General features: G+C 37.0%; 1 protein-coding gene across 6 annotated transcripts in view; it reads right to left on the reverse strand.

Annotated features, from left to right (window-relative positions):
- GLCE (glucuronic acid epimerase) overlaps nucleotides 1-22,415 on the reverse strand; it is a 76,636-nt gene that overhangs the window by 23,191 nt on the left and 31,030 nt on the right. For 2 of the 6 annotated variants that reach the window (XM_032176210.2, XM_032176207.2), the window contains exon 2: nucleotides 20,640-20,725. The exons of 3 other annotated variants lie outside the window; for them this stretch is intronic. In XM_032176210.2, coding sequence (XP_032032101.1) covers nucleotides 20,640-20,644 — 5 coding nt within the window. In that variant the 5' untranslated portion in view covers nucleotides 20,645-20,725. Of the gene's footprint in view, nucleotides 1-20,579; nucleotides 20,726-22,415 lie in introns of those variants that run through there. One more of the 6 variants, XM_032176213.2, reaches the window with a different exon arrangement.

Raw genomic sequence — 22,415 nt, forward strand, 5'->3', positions numbered from 1 at the left:
ATTTTGTATTTTGTATTTCTGAACTTGGGATGCTCACCATGTAGCATTTATTAAATAGTTGGGGCCAAATAACTACTTACGTACAAGTGTTTATGTCCTAACACCTTAGTAGCTGTCTGAAAAAACACAGTAGACCTTTTCAAGGTAAACATCAACATCCATGTTGCTAAATCCAACAATGAATTTTTAGTGCTCATCCTACTTGACCTCCTAACAGCACAAAATAGGCAGTAGCTCTTTCCTTCTTGAAACATTTTCTTCCCATGATTTCTAGGGCACCATTCTCTTTTGGTTCTCCTAAAATCCCACTGGCTGTTCTTCTCTTCTTTGAATCTTCCTTTTCATCTCCCTAATTCTTAAATGTTAGAGTACCTTAGGGTCCCAGTCTTTTGACTTCTTTATCTCTATTCACTCTATTCACTTTGATCTCACCCAACCTCATGCCTTTAAATACAAGGCTGACTATCCCCAAATTCTCTCGCCAGGCCAGGCCTTTCTTCAGAGCTGCAGATACATATAACCAAATACATATATCTTTATTTGCAGGTCAAATAAATTTCTGAAATAACATCCAAAACTTAACTCCCAATCTTTTCCTCAATCTGTTCCACCCTTCCTACTGCTCAGACTAAAAATCTTGACCCTTTCTTATTCACTCAATATCCCATAAGTCAGGAAATTCTGTTGGCTCTACCTTCAAATTATACCCAGAATCTGACCTCTTTTCACCAACTACATTGTTACTACCATGTCAGAACCACTGTCATCTTTCACCTGGAACACAGCAGTGATATTCAAACTGGTCTCTCTCCTTCTACCCTTACCCTACTACTCCACCCTCAAGTCTATTCTCAATACAGCAGTCAGAATGATGCTCTTAAATTTAAGTCAGATCATGTCATTCCAGTCCTGATGGGAGGAAAATGTCATCCTGTTGCTTTTTCTGGCCATATAGTGTATGAGCCTGTTGTGATTGCAAAGCAAGTAGTCCTGGGTTACTTTTTGCTGGGATGATTGGGAAACATGGGAAATTATGGATAGTTACATGTATAACATATGATACATTTCAGCCTGCTGAGAGAAAAGGGAGTAGTTTAACTGCCGTTTGCCACAGGAGCTCTGTAACTTATTGTATGGTGTGAATCAACAACTAATTTTATTGTTTTTAATCCCCCCTTCTCATTTTCCCCTCAACCCTTTTGGCAGCAATGATATATTTTAAAAAAATCAAATGCTAAACTTCCGTTTCTCAAGAAGTTGATGGTGAATGTGTAATTCATTCATTTCTTTTACTTCCAATGGAAAGCAAACTTTGCACCCTTCAGTGTCTGAAAACAACTGTATTCTGCTCTCACCCTTGATTAATAGTTTGGCAGGTTGTAGAATCCATGGTTGCATATTATTTTTTCTCTAAATGTTGTAGGCAATACTTTAGTGTCTTAAATCATTAAGAGTTATTCATAAGGGGTTTGATTTCAGTCTCTTAATTGTTACTATGTGTGTGATTTCTTTCTGGATCTTTGTTTATCCTAGGAATTCTGCAGTTTTGAGATGTGTCACAGTACCATGTTTGATTCTCTATTTCAGCGCTTGGTGTGCCCTTTCAATCTAAAAACTTGTGTCCTCCTATTCTTGTTTAATGGATATAGTATCTTCTTGGATCTCTGAATATATTAGATGATTTCTTCTTCTTTTTTTAAAATAAAGTTCTTTCTTATTAGTTTTACTTTTTCCACTGGCCATTTTCCTGGTTATTTAGTCTTTCATGCCATTAGTTTTTCCCACTATGCCTGGTGATCTTCGGTTACTCGTTCACATTTAAGGGAGAATGACTCATTAGCCAACATAGATCTTCGGTTACTTGTTCACATTTAAGGGAGAATGACTCATTAGCCAACATAGATTTCCTGTGTTATTTTGAAGATAGTCTGATTTTGGCTAGATTGTTCCCCTGGAGGGGATAAAAAGAGGGAGCTCTGTGTGGGCTGGACATAAGCTGACTGGCAGTGTTTCCACAGGGTGAGTGGGTGGGAGCCAGCAGACCTTTCAAATGCCAGAAAGAAGATGGTGTTTTCTCTTTTGTTACACGAGCACAGCACACACTTTAGAAGCCTTCATCTTTCTCATGCTCTCTAAAGAAAATCTGCTTAGTGTTTGCCTGGGATTCTTGCCAGCTATCTGTATTCAAGTGTAGGGGTGAAAGAGGTATGAGGAGGGGAGAAGAGGGTATAGTTGGGCCTACTGGTACTCAACTAGAGATCCGGAAATCTGTTCAACTATCATCCTTGGGTAGTCCTCCTATTTACTGTTACTGGCTTCTTCATTTCTCATTTTTAGACATTTTGTTTTGGTGGGGCATCAGAAGGGAAAGGAGGTGAATACAGACTTTAAGAACTGGAAACCCAATAATGCATTTTTAACCCTATTAACTGAGAATAATTCATTTCATCATCTGCATTATTACTATGAGAAACCAAAACGTGTAACAAACAAAACTTTAGAAGTCATATAAATTGAGGATTTCCTTATATTGTAGTGGGGACAAACTGATAACACTAAATGGTGTTTTTTTTTTAAATCCTTCATTAAAAACACTTATATGTCAACAGCTGAGTAATCTGTCAGCTATGCCTTACATTTTGACCAATTAATATAGAAATATAAAGAAAGCTTTTTATCCTATCTTTGAGAAGTGCCCTTCCTCCACTATTCAAATGCCTGTAACCCTGCTTATGGAACAAGGTTACTGATATAGTTTGGGTATTTGTCCCCACCCAAATCTCATGCTGAAATGTAATCTTCAGTGTTGGAGGTGGGGTCTAGGGGGAGGTGTTTGGATCACGGGGGTGCATCCCTCTTGAATGGCTTAGCACCATCCCCTTGATGATGAATGAGTTTGTGTGAGATCTGGTTGCTGAAAAGTATTGCCCACACTCCCTTGGCTCCTGCCCTGGCCATGTGACCTGCCTGCTCCAGTTCTGCCTTCTGCCATGAGTAAAAGCTCCCTGAGGCCTCACCAGAAGCTGAGTGGATGCTGGCACCATGTTTGTATAGCCTGCAGAATTGTGAGCCAATTTTAAACCTCTTTTTTTAAAAAAATAAATTACCCAGTCTCAGGTATTCCTTTACAGCAATGCAAGAACAGACTAACACAGCTACCAATATGTTGAAGCACACGATGGGAAAGTAAAGAAAAATCAAATTTAAAAACTTCCAATAATCCTTATGTTCAGGTTTTATTGTCTGATGTCATTCGTTACTAAAGACAATCAGGGCTTCTTAAAGAAATGAGTAATTCCAGGTCTAGGGATGGGACACCTTGCCATACCAGAAAACAAACTTTCAACGGCCAATGAGATAAAAATCAAGGGTGTCAAAAAAGCAGCAGGAGATGGATAAAATTAGAAAATTATTGCTAATTGCTAAAACTGAGAGTGATAGATATATTGGAAGTTCAGTATACCACTCACTATATACTTTTGTTTAAAAATTTCCATAAATATATAACATCATGGCAAAAAGACACAGGAATCAGTCTAAAAGGTCCTCTTCCCTATTAGTCAAATTTGTAAGAATTATGACTGAAGTAGACTGCAACACAACGAAGCAATAAAAATCCATGAATCTGCAATAATATTTAAAAAGGAGAAAGCCAGCAAAAAACTGACCTAATCATCTGAGCTGACAAAAATTGGCAACTGAGTGAAAAAAATTATTTACTGGTCTTTGTAGGAGCAACCATATTTCAGAACAAATCAATAACCCTAGTAAATAAAATACTCTGTTGTACAAAAGGCTATCTAATAATAGTAAGTACATTTTTTTTAAAAATCAGAAAGTTAGCATTATGTAATCCCTCATGATATTACAGATTCAGGCAAGTGTTAAATGCAGGTATATGTTTGCCATGACCTAGAGATTCATACTGTGCAAAGTAACACCAAATACATTATTTTCTAGTTGAAAGAAGAAAAAGATTAAACTTGACAGTGAAAGGATCAGACAGTCATACCCTAATTCAGTGGTCAACTTTAGTCTCCTTAATTGTGACCCATCCAGAAGCTGTCTCCTGATAAGTCATAATAAGAAATATATCACTTATCATATATTCCAGCCCAAAATGTTTCACTTGGATCTCTCAGGACATAAAATTTAATCTCTGGTTAACAGGAAATACAAGGGATAGAGGAACAAGTTAAAGGAGGAAGCAACCAGACACTTCTGGAAGGTGAGACATCCTGCAGGACAGCTGGTCCTGTCTCCTCAACTCAATTAGTGATATGAAAAGAAAAAAAGAGGGGGCTGTTTTGTGTGTGTGTGTGTGTGTGTGTGTTTTTAAGAGACTTAGGGACATAACAACCAGATGTGAAACTTGGTCCTAGACTGGGAAATTCAACAATGGACTTGATAAAATGGAAAGATACTGAAATGAAGACTGTTAACTGAAAAAAACAGGTTACAAAACAGCGCATTTAGTATTATCTTATTTTAAGTAAACAATGCCTATATAGGTCTTTATTTTCTAATTTTCCATGATCATGCTTACTGTTTTGTTTTTTTTTTTAACTATAAAAAATGGCATGTGTTTGCAGTCCCAGCTACTTGGGACTGGGGTAGGAGGATCACTTGAGCCCAGGAGTTCTGGGCTATAGGGTGCTATGCCGATTGGGTGTCCACATTAAGTTTGCCATCAGTATGATGACCTCCCGGGAGTAGAGAACCACCAAGTTGCCTAAGGAGGGATGAACCAGCCCCGGCTGGAAATGGAGTGTGATGATCAGTAGTGGGATTGTGCCTGTGAAGAGCCACTGTATTCCAGCCTGGGCAACACAGCGAGATCTCATCTCTTTAAAAAAAAAAAAATGAAAAACTAAGAAGGGCAAGGTTAACTTTGTTAAAATATTGAAAGAAAAAAATGTTTATCAGTTAAAAATCTGTAGAAAAATTTAGCTTTCAAACGGGCACAGGGTTTTTTCATGGGGGCGGGGATGATAAGGGAGATGGAAGGAAGATGAAGAGAAGGAAATCTCTGAGTGTTGACATACAGTATTAACTAAAAAATAGGCTCATTTAAAGAGAAACACAGTAATTTCATTATAATGTTGCCAAATTATAGAAAACTGACACAGATACTCTGAAATTTCAAGAAGTAGATTGCACTGACATTCTGCTAGGTATAAATGATGGTAACTTTGAGTGGTGAGAGGCTTCCTACTTATTTTGAAGCTTTTGCCACATCTACAAAATAGATTGATGTTTTAGGTAAAACCAACAAATGAAAAACTCACAAATAAAAAAAAAAATCTTGAAACCTCACCTACTGGCTGACCCTAAAGATTTATTTCATTAGAAATAGAATCCAATAAAAATCAGGTCTTACAATGCTGGATATCTAAAACAGAAAATGTCATGCAGTAAGCATCATAAAGAAACTGTGGAAAAACTTCTTTGTAGAAATAGTTAAAAATTAGGGAAAGTAAAATATAACTTTTAGGGTTTTTTTTTTGGAAAGTAAATTGTTCTATTCTAAAGCGATTTGCAATTCAACTATCTTTTCTGTGATACTTTACTTTTCAGATTTATTTTCCTAGTTACTCCAAGTGACTATTAGAGTAATTCACTAAATATCAGGAATTATGGATAGCATCATGAGCTTTCAAAATATGAAGGTTATATTTCAGTAAAGAACAACCTTTCAATAGGTTTTTTAAATATTCACTTACATTGTTATTGGCTTTTTTCCCTCTGAATAATGTAGGCCAAGGTTTCCCTGCTTATTTCTCTTATCTACTTATGCATCTATTTATGTTTCCTATAATTCCTTGATTGAGAAGAATGCTTACTCTTATTAAAAAAATAATTTATTGATACTGAGTAAGTAGACGAAATAGTAATTGCTCAACAAATTATCAAACTCACTGATTGTTTTGATCAATATTTGTTCAGCAGCTACTATGTGGCAGGTAAGACATTATCCATGTCTCTGAAGGACAGATTAGCAGGCAGAAAAAATAAGAATGCTAAGATTTAAGAACTGTAAAAAAAAGTTATGTAGACTACGCTATAAAACACCTTAAACCTTTTAAGGTGTTAAGAAAAGCTTCCAGGTAGAATGAATTGAAGATTGACAGTTAAGCATGCTCCCAAGTCAGGGTATTTGCACTTGTCATTCCCCATGCCTAGCACTCTATTTCTCCAGATATCCATTTGGATGGCTCTCTCACTTCATTCAGGTCACCGCTTAAATGCCAATACAATAGAAAGGGCTTCCCTGACCACCTTATCTAAAATACCAGTTCTCACCCCATCATTCTGTAGGTCCTTACTCAGTTTTATTTTTTTCATAGAATTTATCACCATTTGACATATGATACATTTAAATTATTCATCCCCAATCCACTAGAATGCAAATTCCATGAGGGCTGGGGTTTTGCTTCTCCTGGTCACTGTTTTATCCCCAATACTTAGAAATGTGCCTAGCTTGGCTCATGCCTGTAATCCCAGCACTTTGGGAGGCCGAGGTGGGAGGATCACTTGACAAGATCAGGAGTTTGAGACCAGCCTGGTCAACATGGTGAAACCCCATCTCTACTAAAAATACAAAAAATTAGCTGGGCATGGTGGTGCGCACCTGTTGTCCCAGCTACTTGGGAGGCTGAGGCAGGAGAATTGCTTGAACCTGGGAGGCAGAGGTTGCCATGAGCTGAGATCGCCATTGCACTCCAGCCTGGGCAACAGAGTGAGGGGGCAAAAAAAAAATGTGTGCCTAGCTCACAGTAGACATTCATTAAAGGTTTGTTGAATAAATGAACATTGTTAAATATTCTTTCCTCTCCTTTGCTCCCTCCTTTCCTTCCTTTCTTGAAAGGAAGCAAGCAAGCAAGCAAGCACTTGCCCTATATAATTAAAAAATAAAAATAAAAAACAGACATTTGAACCAGACAACTTTGTTTTCTTTCCAATATTTGGGTATTCAGAAATTGTAATCCAAATAAAAATGAACATAACTGACCTAACAGAATATGGACTGTGATGCTGTATATTGGCCAATTTTAAAACAGATTTACAATTTAATTACTGCTGTTAGTAATGTTCCATCTGTTTACTGCTTAATAGACCAAGATTTAAATTATACAGTCAAATTGTTAAATATCCAGTGATAGTTGTAACTCAAAGGAGAACTGTCTAATATTTTTGGTTGTTAGGATCCTTCTAGTAACATAAACAAGTAGAATTCTCTGGTAGCTACTCACAATAAGGCAAAACAGGAAGGAAATTTTGCAAGTCTCTTCTATTTTTTAGTAACAAAATTGAAATGATCTGTGATACAAGTGCTCATAATACTTCAAATAAGATTGTATTTCTAGGAAAAAAATCCCAAAGAAACTGAGTAGGAGGTATATATACGGACATGCTTTATGTTACCGAATTCTCACAGTATTTCTAATATTTTCTTATAATGATATGTTATGGTGATCTGTGATCAGTATCTTCAATGTTGCTATTGTAATTGTTTTGGGGTACTATTAACTGTACTCATATAAGATGGCAACCTTTATTGATAAATATTGTATGTGTTCTGACTGCTCCAATGACCAGCTGTTCCCCGATTCCCTGTTTCTGACCTTCTCCTTGGGCCTTGCTATTTTCTGAGACACAATAATATGGACATTAGGCCAATTAATAACTCTACAATGACCAGTTAACTATTCAAGTGAAAGGAAGAGCCACATGTCTCTCACTTTAAAACAAAAGCTAGAAATGATTAAGCTCAGTGAGAAGGGCATGTCTAAAGCCAAAATAGGCTAAAAGCGAGGCCTCTTGTGCCAAACAGCCAAGTTGTGATAGCAATGGAAAAGTTCTCGGTGGAAGTTAAAATTGCTGCTCCGGTGAACACATGAATGAAAAGAAAGTGAAACAGCCTTATTGCTGATACAGAGAAAATCTGGGCGGTCTTAAGGTCAAACCAGCCACAATATTCCCTGAAGCCAAAGCCTAATAATCCACAGCAAAGCCCTAGCCCTCTTCAATTTTATGAAGGCTGAGAGAGGTGAGGAAGCTGCAGAAGAAAAGTTGGAAGCTAGCAGAGGCTGGTTTATCAGGTACAAGGTAAAGCAGCAAGTGCTGATGTAGAAGCTACAGCAAGTTATTCAGAAGCTCTAGCTAAGATCATTGATGAAAGCAGCCACACTAAACAGATTTTCAATGTAGACAAAGCAGTCTTCTATTAGAAGAAGATGCCATCTAGGACTTTCATAGCTAGAGAGAAGTCAATGCCTGGCTTCAAAGCACCAGCTGACTCTTGTTAGGGGCTAATGCAACTGGTGACTTTAAGTTGAAGCCAATGCTCCTTTATAATTCTGAAAATACTAGAGCCCTTAAGAATTATGCTAAATCTACTCTTCCTGCACTCTATAAATGGAACAACAAAGCCTGGATGACAGCACATCTGTTTATGACATGGTTTACTGAGTATCTGAAGCCCACTGTTGAGACCTACTGCTCAGAAAAAAGGTTCCTTTCAAAATGTTACTGCCCATTGACGATACATCTGGTCACCCAAGAGCTCTGATGGAGATGTACAAGGAGATTAATTCTGTATCCATGCCTGCTAACACAACATCCATTCTGCAACCCACAGATGAAAAAGCAATTTGACTTTCATGTCTTTTTTTTTTTTTTTTTTTTTTTGAGATGGAGTCTCACTCTATGGCCCAGGCTAGAGTGCAGTGGCATGATCTCGGCTCACTGCAACCTCTGCCTCCTGGATTCAAGCGATTCTTCTGCCTCAGCCTCCTGAGTAGCTGGGATTAGAGGCGTGTGCCACCATGGCTGGCTAATTTTTATATTTTTAGTAGAGACAGGGTTTCACTATGTTGGCCAGGCTAGTCTCAAACTCCTGAACTCGTGATCCACCCACCTTGGCCTCCCAAAGTGCTGGGATTACAGGCATGAGCCACCACACCCAGCCAACTTTCAGGTCTTAGCATTTAATAAATACATTTTGTAATGCTATAGCGGGCCATAGATGGTGATTCCTCTGACGGATCTAGGTAAAATAAATTGAAAACCTGCTGGAAAGGATCCACCATTTTAGATGCCATTAAGAATATTCATGACTCATGGGAGGAGGTCAAAATATCAACATGAACAGGGTTTGTAAGTTGATTCCCACCTTCATGGATGACTTTGAGGGGTTCAAAACTTCAGTGGAGGAAGTAACTACAGATGTGGTGAAAACAGCAAGAGAACCAGAATTAGAAGTGGATTCTGAAGATGGGGTTGAACTGCTGCAATCTCATGGATGAGCAAAGAAAGTGGTTTCTTGGGATGGAATCTACACCTGGTGAAGATGCCATGAACATTGTTGAAATGACTGGCCGGGCGCAGTGGCTCATGCCTGTAATCCCAGTACTTTAGGAGGCTGAGGCGGGAAGATCACCTGAGTTAAGGAGTTCAAGAGCAGCCTGGCCAACATGGTGAAACCCTGTTTCTACTAAAAATATAAAAATTAGCCGGGAGTGGTGGTGGGCACCTGTAATCCCAGCTACTTGGGAGGCTGAGGCAGAAGAATTGTTTGAACCCAGGAGACGGAGGTTGCAGTGAGCCGACACGGTGCCCCTGCACTCCAGCCTAGAAGACAGAGTGAGACTCTTGTCTCAAAAAACAAAAAAGAAAAGAAAAAGAAACGACAACAAAGGATTTGGAATATCACATAAACTTAGTTAATAAAGCAACAGCAGGATTTGGGATGATTGACTCCAATTTTGAAAGAAGTTGTATTGTGAATAAAATGCTATCAAATGGCATGGAATGATACAGATAAATCTTTCATGAAAGGAAGAGTCATTCTATGTGGCAAACTTCATCGTTGTCTTATTTTAAGAAATTCCCATAGCTACCACAATCTTCAGCAACCACCACCCTGAGCATTTAGCAGCCATCAACATCAAGGGAAGACCCTCCACCAGTAAAAAGATTATGACTTGCTAAGGGCTCAGACAATCTCTAACAATTTTTAAGCAATAAAGTATTTTCAAATTAAGGTATGTACTTTTTTCTTTTTTTTTTTTTTTTTTTGAGACAGAGTCTTGCTCTGTCTTCCAGGCTGGAGTGCAGTGACGTAATCTCGGCTCACTGAAACCTCTACCTCCCGGGTTCAAGCGATTCTTGTGCCTCAGCCTCCCAAGTAGCTGGAATTATGGGCATATGCCACCACACCTGACTAATTTTTGCATTTTTAGTAGAGATAGGGTTTCACCATGCTGGCAAGGCTGATCTTGAACTCCTGACCTCAAGTGATCCTCCCCACCTTGGCCTCCCAAAGTGCTGGGATTACAGCCGTGAGTCACTGCGCCCAGCCAGGTATGTATATTTTTTAGACATAATGCTATTCTACACTTAACAGACTACAATACAGAATAAACATAACTTTTATAAGCACTGGGAAACCAAAAAATGTGTGTGAGTCACTTTATTGTGATATTCACATTATGGTGGTCTGGAACTGAATCTGCAGTATCTCCAATGTATTCCTATAGTAAATTATATTATTTGAATTTCATAGATGAAAAGACTAAGGCATAAGAATCCACAAAAAGATTTACTAAAGGAAAAGGACAGGAACAAAGCCAAGACGAGAACTTAAATTTGATAAAAAAATTTTGTGCATTCCCTACTTACAGATGATGAAACTGAGGCACTGTGATGTTAAGTAATTTACCTGAAGCCACATGATTATTTGATGGTCCACATATCTAGTATTAAGAACGGTATTTTAACTCCAGTTTTTCAGTCTGACTCCAAAGCCCGTGCTCTGATATGTCACAGGGTATCTTAGAACAGATATATAAATATTATATTTCAGAAGCTGAATACTCCCCTTCCCCAGAAGATTTTAACTTATAACAGGTTACTAGATTGTGAACTGAATTCAGACATTCACAGGTCTTGTTTTGGTTAAAGTTTAATTTTACCATAAATCAACAGTTCACACAGGTAAACACAATTTTAGGAAAAGTTATCTAGTTGTTCTAAAAATGTATTAGCATTTCTGAATGAAGCTACTGAAATTTTTGAATTTTCTTTAAATCTAACAGTATAATTAAATGCCATATTAATATTAGAAAGGGACAGAAATGAGAGTCATGATTGTGAATGTTATGTATATATATTCTAAGAAAGCTACCTGGTCCCCAGGGATTAGAATAATTAAGCTCTTGACAACAGAATCCTCACTGGCCCCACAAATCCAGCAATAGCTTACAAATGCATTATAATACCTTATTTCTGTTAATAATTATTACGATGTTCTGGCATAGCTCATTGAAGCAAAACTTTCCCCATGTTAATCTGAGGCTTTGAAAATGTACTCATGTTCTAAAAGCCCCAAGGTGGCAGTATATATGAGTAACTAACATTAGTACAAGAAATTAGGGTGTAAAACAGAAGAATGTAAAGATAAAGCTATTTTTTGGGCTGGGCATGGTGGCTCACACCTGTCATCCCAGCACTTTGGGAGACCAAGGTGGGAGGATGACTTGAAACCAGGAGTTCCAGACCAGCCTGGGTGACCTGAGACCCTGTCTTTTTAAAAAAAAAATTATTTTTTTCTATGACTTTTTATTAGCCATAGCAAAAATAAAAATAATTTTTAAAAAGGCAAGAGGTCAAGGGGAATAAAAAGCTTTAACTTTTTTTTTTCTACTTAGTTTAATTTCCAGCAAGAACATATAATCTTGAATACAGACTGTAATTACCCTTAGAATGAAAATCACTAGTGACACCAAAGGTCAAATTTATTTGCTTGTGTCATGCAACACAAATTGGCTTTTTTTTTTTTTTTGAGATGGGGCAGTCTCATTAGTTACTCAGGCTGGTCTTGAACTCCTGGGCTCAAGTGATCCGTTTAGCCTCCCAAGGTGCTGGGATTACAGGTGTGAGCCACTGAGCTGAGCCAATAAATCAGCTTTGAAGCTATGAAAGGAAAAAGCAAAACAAAAATAAAAAATTTCAACACTGTAGAGATAAAGGAGAACCATCTAAGGAAAGCTAATTTTATTAACCTTTAAAGATAATGTATAAATAAAAATGCAAAACAGAACTAGAAGTTGGGGTAAGACACATTCGTGGTTATTGCGTTTTACTCATAAGACCTGAGACCACCTGGTGGCTTCTATCAGCTCAGGTGTGGAAATTCATATTCTAAGCCTACTGGGCCTCCTACCTGACATACTTTTGTAGGAAAATCTGTCTTACCCCTAACAGGACACCAAAGCAATTTCAGTTTTCTGTTTTTCTTTCCTTTCTCCTTTCTTTTCTTTTTTTTGGACAGGATCTCTCACTCTGTCACCCAGGCTGGAGTGCAGTGCCATGCTGATAGCTCACTGTAGCTGCAATCTCTTGGGCTCAAGTGATCCTCCTGCCTTAGCCTCCTGGGTAGCTGGGACTACAGGTGCACACCATCATGCTTAGCTAATTTTTATTTTTTATTTTTATTTTTAGTAGAGATGAAGTCTCACTATGTTTCCCAGACTGGTCTTGAACTGCTGAACTCAAGCAACACGCCATGCCTCGGCTTCCCAAAGTGATGGGACTACAGGCATGAGCTACCACACCTAGTTCCAGTTTTCTTAACTTCAGCAACCATAAAGTAGGCAGAAAGAATAATATGATGAACCTTTAAAAAACAATTTTAAGAAGTACAGATGTTGACTGGTTCCAGGCCAACCACCTTTTCATACTACTAGAAGGAAAGCTGTTTGCATCAAAGCACTAAATTAATGAAATAGAAAAAGAAAATCCTCATCAATTCCTACAACAGTTAATGACAATGAGCTAATTAACAGATTAAATTCAATAAGTGAAGCATTTTACTTAGTATTACTATATATCTATAGTATATAGATATATATAGATGTATAGCTTAGCTTAAGATCTGATACTGAGGAAAATAAAAATATATATAGAAACGATTTCTGCTCTCAAATAACTTAGAACCTTGAAGATACAAGACTTGAACATACAGAAAGCAACTGAAAAAAAATCCACATTGAAAAGGTGGTAAAATAAATATAATAATTGAATTTGAAAATCAAATAAAAAGTAGTGTGGCAGGTAGTTTAGTTAGGAAAGGGAAAGATACTAGAAAGAGCTGCATGAGGAGAACACTTCACTGAAGCCCAACACAGATGGTATATACTGGTCTCCAAGAGAATATTAACAACCATTAAGTGAGGCTCTTTTCAAACACAGGATAATGAACTTGTAGCTATGGATTTCCTTATCTACACTGCAAAGTACTTTTACATTCATTTCTTCATTTAATTTCTGCAACAATCCAATGAAATGGTCAGGAAAATGAGTGCTATTTTACAATAGAAAATACTAAGGCTCAGAAATTGATAAGGTGGTCTTTTGGTTCTAAGCTTTATCAGACCAGTGATTTCCAAATCCAGATAATTAAGTCTCATCTGGACTGGGAAAAGATGTTTCAAAGTCTTACACAAGTGATTCTGACGATTAATTTGGTCTGAGAACCAATACAACTGGCTCTAAATTTCACTGGGCATTAGAATTACCTAGAAGGTTTGTTCAAACACAGATTGCTGTTCCCAAACCCCACAGTTTCTGATTTACTAAATCTAGGTAGAGACCTAAAAACCTGCTTTTCTACCAAGTTCTAGGCGAAACCTATGCTTCTGGTCAGGGAATCACACTTTGAGAACCACGGTTAATATACCATATGCATAAAGTAGGTACTATGTGCAAGTGGAAATACATATGCTGCCCAAACTCAGAACTATCTTAGGCAATTCTGAAAATTAGGGTCACTAGCATATTGATTTTTACAGAATAATTAGTTTGTGCTCCAGTGAGAATGACTTTAGTTAACTCTTGAATCAATTTACGAAGCAGTGATTCAAGAGTTAGCTAAGCCCTAAAGTCATGCTTGGAAAAAATTTGTAAGTTTTGGCTTTTGCCTGTATATTGCAGAATCTCTCAGCAACAGTATGTTTTGAAATAATTCTTTTAGAAGGGTAGGTGGGTGGTATATATTTTGAAGTCTTGCAGAACTGAAAATATGTGTTGCTTCTTCATCAAACAACTTGGCTGAATAAAGAATTTTAGGGTCCAAATTGCCTACAGAACTCTGTATACACTGCTCAACTGTTTAATGGTAAGAACAAGCCAATGTTTAATGATAAGAACAATCAATCTAAAGCTAGTCCACCTTTTCTTTCCTTGTGAACAACTTATATGTTTTCTTGTTTTTCTCCCTTCCTGGATGCCTGATGATCATGATGATGATGATGACGACGACGATGACGATTTTAACAAGAGAAAGTACAAAGTTTCACCAGAATAGATTTAGTTGTTAGGCTGTTTTCATTAATTTTTCCTGGTGTTTGGCAACAAGCCTGTTCGAATTGCAGGCTCAGGTCATCCTTCATCTCAGAAAAGTTTTTATCCCATAGCGTGTTTAATAATTGTTCCTGTTGAATTTGTTCTGGTCTCTTCCAAAATGTCAATTGTATATATTGGATCTCTGCACTCTATCCTTTATGTCAATCATCTTTTTCTTCAAATTTTCTTTTTTCATCTCTTCTCCCCCTTTTCCTCTGCATTTTGGGAGAGCTTCTCAAATTTGTAGTCTGTATCACTAATACAATTTTCTAATCCACTCTCTGTTGCTTCTGGTGCAGTTTAATCTATATACTGCCTATTTAGTTTCTATTTTATTGTTTCTTATTCAGATATTGCATTTTTTAGTTTCCATCCTATAGGCCTTACTTATTAATATCCAACACCCTTTTAATGTATGCCTCTCCGTTAGCTAGCCCCCACTTTCATCCCAGCCTGCTGCCTTATGAACTTATTTTCTACGTCTCACTCCAAAGACTCCACAATTTAAAAAACCTACAAGCATAAAAAAATGTTTTCTACAATTTTCTTGTTACAGAAGTAATCTGTTATATCAAGAGTATGTGTTTTTGCCCTGGTATTGAGTGCAACATTCCTGTATTTTTAAGATTGCAGAATCTTATTTCAGAGTCTGTCTCCTCAATATTTCTTACATATTAGTTACTAGATATCTAGAGGTTTGATAAAAGTAGAGTTTGATTTTTCACAAGGATACTTCATGATAGAGATGTGAACTTTCATCAGGAAGTATATAATGTTCAATTGTCTCTCTTTTTATGATGTTAAGATTAATCCCTATTTTTAGCCTAATCCATTATAACGCCATTATATGACCCAAGAAAGCTACTGAAGCCTCAGCCATGTCTGTGTTGTAGCCAAAAAAGAAGAGGAAAGCCATTATAAAGTTACCCTTTAGCAGTTCACCCAATATTACTTTTAGCAATCACTGATGATCGTTTCATTAAAAGTTGCAAAATGGGTGATATTCTATCAGCCCTTCTTAATGTATAGTTAAAATATTTCTATAAAGAAAATCTTGCTCTTGCCAACTACTTGGTTACCCTGAGATATACAGTTTGTATAGGAAGGGCAGAATTAATGATTAAATCTTTATCAATTTTCAAAATAATGAATTGGCTCCCTAGCCTCCAAACATAAGGAGCTTTAAAAAAAAGTAACATATGAACTCACAGATTTTTAACATAGTTGATAACATTTCAACCTACTGCAGTTATTTCTTTTTCTTGGGATGTTGGTATTTCAGGTATGTGAACACTTCCTTTTCGGTGTTTTCAATGCTGGTACACGCTATTTAGATATATTTATAGTCATTTCAGTGGTAACTAGATGTGGGGTTAGAGGGAGTCAGATGCTTGTACCACACTGCTATCTGTACCTGTGAGGAACAGGTTTTGCTATTAGTAACAGACACCAGAAATAAACCATCTTATGTTCCAGCTTGGGTTTTCACTCATATAAAATATACCTAGAAATAGGCAGTCTGGAGCATATATGCAGCTATGTGCTCATCAAGGACCTAGGTGCTTTCTATCTTTCTACATCACCTTATGCCTCAAGAAAGCTACTGAAGCCTCAGCCATCATGTCTATGTTGTATCCCAGGGAGAAAAAGAAAGGCAAAAGGGCAAAACAGCACATCTCTCAGTAGAACTAATTCACACTAACGAGACTTTCCTCAAGCTTCACACAACATTTCCAACATTTCATTAGTCAAATCTTAGTCACATGGCCACCTCTAGCTGCAAGGGAAGCTAGGAGGCACCTCTGTTCTAGGCAGCCACATGCCAAGTGGAAAAAAACAGGGTTCTATTATTAAGGGGAAAACAGACCCTGAGAGGAAACCCACAGTCGCTGTCATACCATCTCACCAGAAAGTTTCTCAATGTACAAATTAATCACTCTCTCTCCATGTAGCCCTTTACTATATCTCAATTACACAAATTCTTCAAGTCTGGTTTGCATGTAACTATGAATCTGTGGGTATTTTTCTCTAGATTGAATTCCTTGAAGATGCAGGGCACTTTTTATTTATATATATATCTCCCTCTATCAATGTCTATTCAGGCATTCAACTCAAACGTGCCTTATTCAGACACACTGAAGGCATGTATTTTGTCGCCATGTTTATAGTTATGTATGTTCATTTTCAAACTATTCTATCGGGTTTTGTTACCTGTATGGCAACCTATTCTTCCCACAATCCAGAGCTTGTGCTGAATGAAAATCATCATCAGCACTCCATAAGTAGGTCAACCCTGCTACTCTCATTTATCCTTAAACCTTAATAAAACATATTTAGGCTAAAAAAAAAAAATCTTCATTTCAATGAGAAAGGAAGTTGTTCCTTTTTGGGAGGGTGGGGAAGGTCACAGAAAAAGGAAAGGTTTAACGAGTAGTTTTACCATATATGCTAAGCATTAGATATACTTTTGGTTATTGAAATCAAACCCTAAGAAGATTTTTTTTTATCACCCACATATGGTTGCAGAAACTGAGTAGTTCTTAACTCTGCTGAAGAAAAATTATTAGTGAGCACACAGTGGGATTTAAAGCTAGATTTAATCTGGCTTTGAAGTGTAAGTTCTTTACATCAGACCATAGTATCATAGTATGGCTCCAAGTCACCATATACTTTCACACCAACTAGATAAGAGCAGAAAGATTTACCCTTGGTTGTGCAGACACAATCTTAAACTACTAGCATTATGCATCAGCTTCTGAAACTAAAATACGTTTTTAAAAAGAGCTTTTAAATACATTCAGCTTACTTTTCTCTAGCATTGAAAGCCATAACATAAAAAAGTGGGACAGGAATGTTTTTTTAACAGCAAAGAGATGCTTTGTATCCAGAAAAGCTGAACAATTACAGTGTAGCTAAAATGTTCTTTGAAGTACTGTATAGCACTTAACTTTAAAAGCTCTCTGCTTGCTTCTAAGCAATGTGTCAAACTAAGCATATGCTATGTAAATAAATCAGTTCAGAAAGGAGTTCCAGGCTTCTCCAGCTGTGTTAAGATTTCTCCACTCATTAGGAAAGCCAAGAAAAAGAAAACTTAATGATGTGTTTACTCTGCATGGTTCAAACACAGGTTCTATAGAATAGTTGTTGACAATAAGTTTTTATGAAACATCTTTTACCAAGTTTGGTGCCATCCTGCAAACTGGAATGTCTAAAGGAGAAAGGTTCATCAAGAAGCCTGCTTATAGTAATTTTAAAAATCATAAGATACAGAGTATTAGCTATGCAGAAGAAATTATATGTGGAAGAAATCAGTGCCCAATTTTTTTTTTTAAATTTTTTTGGAGACAGAGTCTCGTCAGTCACCTGGGCTGGAGTGCAGTGGCACAATCTCGGCTCACTGCAACCTCTGCCTCCTGGGTTCAAGCGATTCTCCTGCCTCAGCCTCACAAGTAGCTGGGATTACAGGCGTGCACCACCATGCTTGGCTGATTTTTTTTGTATTTTTAGTAGAAACAGGGTTTCACCATGTTGGCCAGGCTGGTCTCGAACTCCTGACCTCAGGTTATCCACCTGCCTCGGCCTCCCAAAGTGCTGGGATTACAGGCATGAGCCACCACACCCAGCCCCAAATTGGTTTTTAAATGAGTTATTAGGATAATTTTTTATATAGAATGCAGTTTTGAGCTACTTCACAAAGCAATGCAGAAAGCATGATATCAGAAAAAATGATTGAGAGAATATGCTAATGGAAACATGTGAGGATAATCTGGTAGAATAAACAACACTGCAAATTCTACTTGCAATTTCAAGTAATTTTTTTCTAATGTTTATGATAAAAAGAAACATTTAATATACAGCCTTCAGACACTGCATAATCTTGTGCAATTTTAAAGATACATAAGAGTAGTATCCATATTATAAATTTCTCTTAGTAATTAATAGTTAACAGAATGGCAGGTCAAGAGACTGGGAAGTGGGGACCTTTATAAAAAGGGGGGTAGAGGAAGAGACTAGCAGCAGTTTTGAGTCCTTATTAATGTAATCCCACTTAATTCTCATAACTACAAAGTGGTATTACCTTCGTTTTTCAGATAAGGAAACTGATATAGAGGCAACTGTTGACTCAACCACTTACTAGCTTTTCTTCCACTGCCAGTTATTTCACTTCTCTGAATCACGGTTTTCTCATTAGTACACTAGCACTAGTACTATCTAGTGCACAGGTACCTCACAGGTGTCTTGAGGACTAAATGAGATAAGTGTATATACTCGAGAATGTGGAAATGTAAGTTCCATTTTTCTTTCAGAGAGGTTACTAATTTTTTCAAGTCTCAACTTGTCCAAAATCTATTAAGAGATACAGCTGGAAAATGAAACCAGATTATAGGCTCAGAACCCAAATTTATCTTAGTCCAGTGTTTGCCATTATACTACATTTCCCTGCATTTTTCATATCATTTATTTCCTACTACTACTACTACATGCTAATTTTTTTAAAAGGCGTGTCTCAAATGTCACCTCCAAATTTTGAAAGCTATCAACAAATTCATCTCCAATTTCTAACAAAGGGCTCACAGCCTTCAATGATGTATCTCATATCTAAAACTAAGGAATCTATGAACTCATGAGAAGGCCATATGACTCCAGAGAATGCCATAATAATCCAGAAATTTTAAAACTAAACAGGTTATGAACATGTATGGTTACAGCAGTTTATTAACGATAATTCCAAGCTGGAAACAACCCAAATGTCCGCCAAATGGTGACTGGATAAACTGTGGTTCATCCATACACTGGAACACAACACAGCAAAGCACTGATACTGATACCTGCCACAACATAGATGAATCTCAAAAGCATTTCACTAAGTGAAAGAAGTCAGACACAAAAGCATACTTACTATATAATTTCATTTATGTGACATTCTGGAGAAAGAAAATCATAGGGATAAAAGTTAATCAGCAGTGGCAGGAAGGGAGTGACCTATAACGGGACATAGATGAGGGGCTTTTGAGGACGATGGAAATGTTCTAGATTTTGATTGTTGTGGTGGTAGTTAAATGACTGTATTCATCCGATAAAACTCATCCAACTATAAATTTTAAAGGGGCACATTTTATTTTATGTAAACTATACCTTAGTAAAATTAATCTATAATGGGTTTCTATAGTTTTGTTTTTGAGTAATAAATGTTATGAAAATATAGAAGAAACTAATTAAATAGGTCATATAAACAAAGGGAGAAGGTATATTTTTGGGACAACCTGAGCTTTTTAGTCTGATAGGCCTAAATTTGAAACCTGGTAAGCTTGACAATCTTGGACAAGTTAGTTGACCTTTCCAAACTTCAGTTTCCCCATCTGTTAAGCTGATATCATACTTTCTGCTTTATAAAGTAGTTTTAAGATTAAGAGAACACATAATTTAGTGCCTAACACACAGTAGGCACTCATAATAGGCAAACAAAGGAAAATGCTTATGGATGAAGTGATATCTAAGTCAATTAGAAAAATAATAATCTTCAGGAGAGGTACAGTGGCTCATACCTGTAATCCCAGCACTTTGGGAGGCTGAGATGGGCAGATACGTGGGGTCAGGAGTTTGAGACTAGCCTGGCCAACATGGTGAAACTCCGTCTCTACTAAAAATACAAAAATTAGCAGGGCGTGGTGGCATAAGCCTGTAATCCCAGCTACTTGTGAGGCTGAGGCAGGAGAATCGCTTGAACCCAGGAGGCAGGGGTTGCAGTAAGCTGAGATCGTGCCACTGCACTCCAGCCTGGGTGACAAAGCGAGACTCTATCTCAAAAAAAAAAAAAAAAAAAAAAAAGAATAATCTTCATCTATCTGTATCAGTTCATTTAATCAACAAATATTTGTTAAACATGTTATAAGGTATGTTAACATTTTCCCAAATAAGCAATCAGTAAAACCAGAGTACATATTCCCCTGAAAAAATCACCTTTCTCTAAGCTTCTGTAATTTTTATTTTCTCATAAAAGTTGGTAAGAATAGCAATCAAGAAACAAATACAATCTGCCTTTCCACAGAATTACAAATGCATTATATATATTGGTAGGTAACATAAATTTTATCAGCAATAAATGTGAATTAAATAATATTTAAACTAAGATTTCCCAGCTGCACAATTTTCTAAGCAAATAAGAAGGTTACCAAATTGAATTAACTTCAGCACTGCAAGAACTTTCATCAACCTCCTGCTTAAGACCTTACTTCATGCTGATCAAAGGGTGCAGATACTTTCTGTTGGTTTTTAAATCTGAGGTGAATGCAACTTGCAGCACAGAAACAGCATTTACCTAAAAAAATAAGGTGGTAAAGCAGAAATGAAATTTTACCTAAGATTATTTCTTAATGCATATAAATATATTCCATATATATATATCAATACATTTTCTAAGAGTTGAAACTAAGTTTTCACTGACATTTATATAAATAACCTAAAATCTTGGCACTAGGATTAGTTACAAAGGTAAAACCTGAATTACAAATATTTGGCAAGGAGAAAATTATACTTTCTGTCTTTCTTCCCAAATCAAAATCATCTTCTATGGGGTAGCATCCCCACCTCGGCTGTGGCAACAGTGGCCCCAGAAAAAATAAGGTCAAAAAATTTTTTTAAAAATAATCTTCTGGCCGGGAGCGATGGCTCATGCCTGTAATCCCAGCACTTTGGGAGGCTGAGGCGGGCGGATTACCTGAGGTCAGGAGTTCGAGACCAGTCTGGCCAACATGGTGAAACCTCCTCTCTACTAAAAATACAAAAATTAGCCGGGCGTGGTGGCATGTGCCTGTAATGCCAGCTACTGGGGAGGCTGAGGCAGGAGAATCGCTTGAACCCAGGAGGCGGAGGTTGCAGTGAGCCGAAATCATACCATTGCACTCCAGCCTGGGCAACAGGAGCGAAACTCTGTCTCAAAAAAAAAAAAAAATCTTCTCCAAATATGTATGTATATGTGCATCACATATATTTCATATGTACGTTATATATGTGTTTTCTTCCTGCAACAAGCTGTACCATGTAGCCTACACACTGCTTCATGTTTTAAAAATTGCTTCCTTAAGACAGAATTTAAATTATTACTCACACATCATAATAAACTCTAGGTTTCAAACTGTGGCAAATGTTGATTAAGAAATTAAGATGTTATACAAATCTTTCCTTCTCTATTAAGCCAACCACAAAGTAGCTATGGTCTCTAAACAGTCTAATAGGGTACCTGGGTTATAAACTGAGCTTCTTATCACACCCTACAATGCACATATGTAATAAGGATAGAGACTGTTCTTTTTCCTTAGTGCTGAAATTCCACCTCTAGGAAGCAAAGTGACTTTAAACAGAAGTTTAACATATACTGAATTTGAAGACATGACACCAATGTTTCCCCCCATTACTAGTGCCTGGGGTGGGGAGGGAGAAAGCATTTAAGTACGTTATTGATGTCTATTTCTTGACTTAAAATGTAATTTTTCTAGCACTTTCTTGGTATAAATTTACAGAGCCTGAATGCAGAGATAAAACAAGGGGAATTTATAAACTAAAAACAAACATAAAGTCAATAAAATTTTTATTTCTCTTTTCTCCATGTTAGTCACAAGAAGTGACTGAGGACGTCAAAATTCAAGACTTTTGGGGGCTTTACGGAATCTTTTACATGTTTTTCACATACTTTACACCTAAATCCTTAGAGGTTATAGAGCACCCAAAAGTTAAATATGTCCACTTTGAACATACTTTTTTTCTGAAAGGAACCCCTTAAGATGACTATGAAATTTTAAGCCAGTATGCCCTCTTTCAGCCTTTCTGGGAAAATGAGAAACTATCCTAAAATGCCCAACATGAATATTCTACAATCTTTAATAATAAATGTCAAGTAAGTCATATTACACTGTTAGAAAACTGTTTCTCAATTGTGTATTCTTGGCTCCTTTCCTACTGTCTGCTGCTCCTCCCAAAACAGCATATTCTCCACCCAAACAGAAATACTC

Source organism: Hylobates moloch, unplaced genomic scaffold (genome assembly GCF_009828535.3).
Source record: "Hylobates moloch isolate HMO894 unplaced genomic scaffold, HMol_V3 SCAFFOLD_14, whole genome shotgun sequence".
Classification (NCBI taxonomy): domain Eukaryota; kingdom Metazoa; phylum Chordata; class Mammalia; order Primates; family Hylobatidae; genus Hylobates; species Hylobates moloch.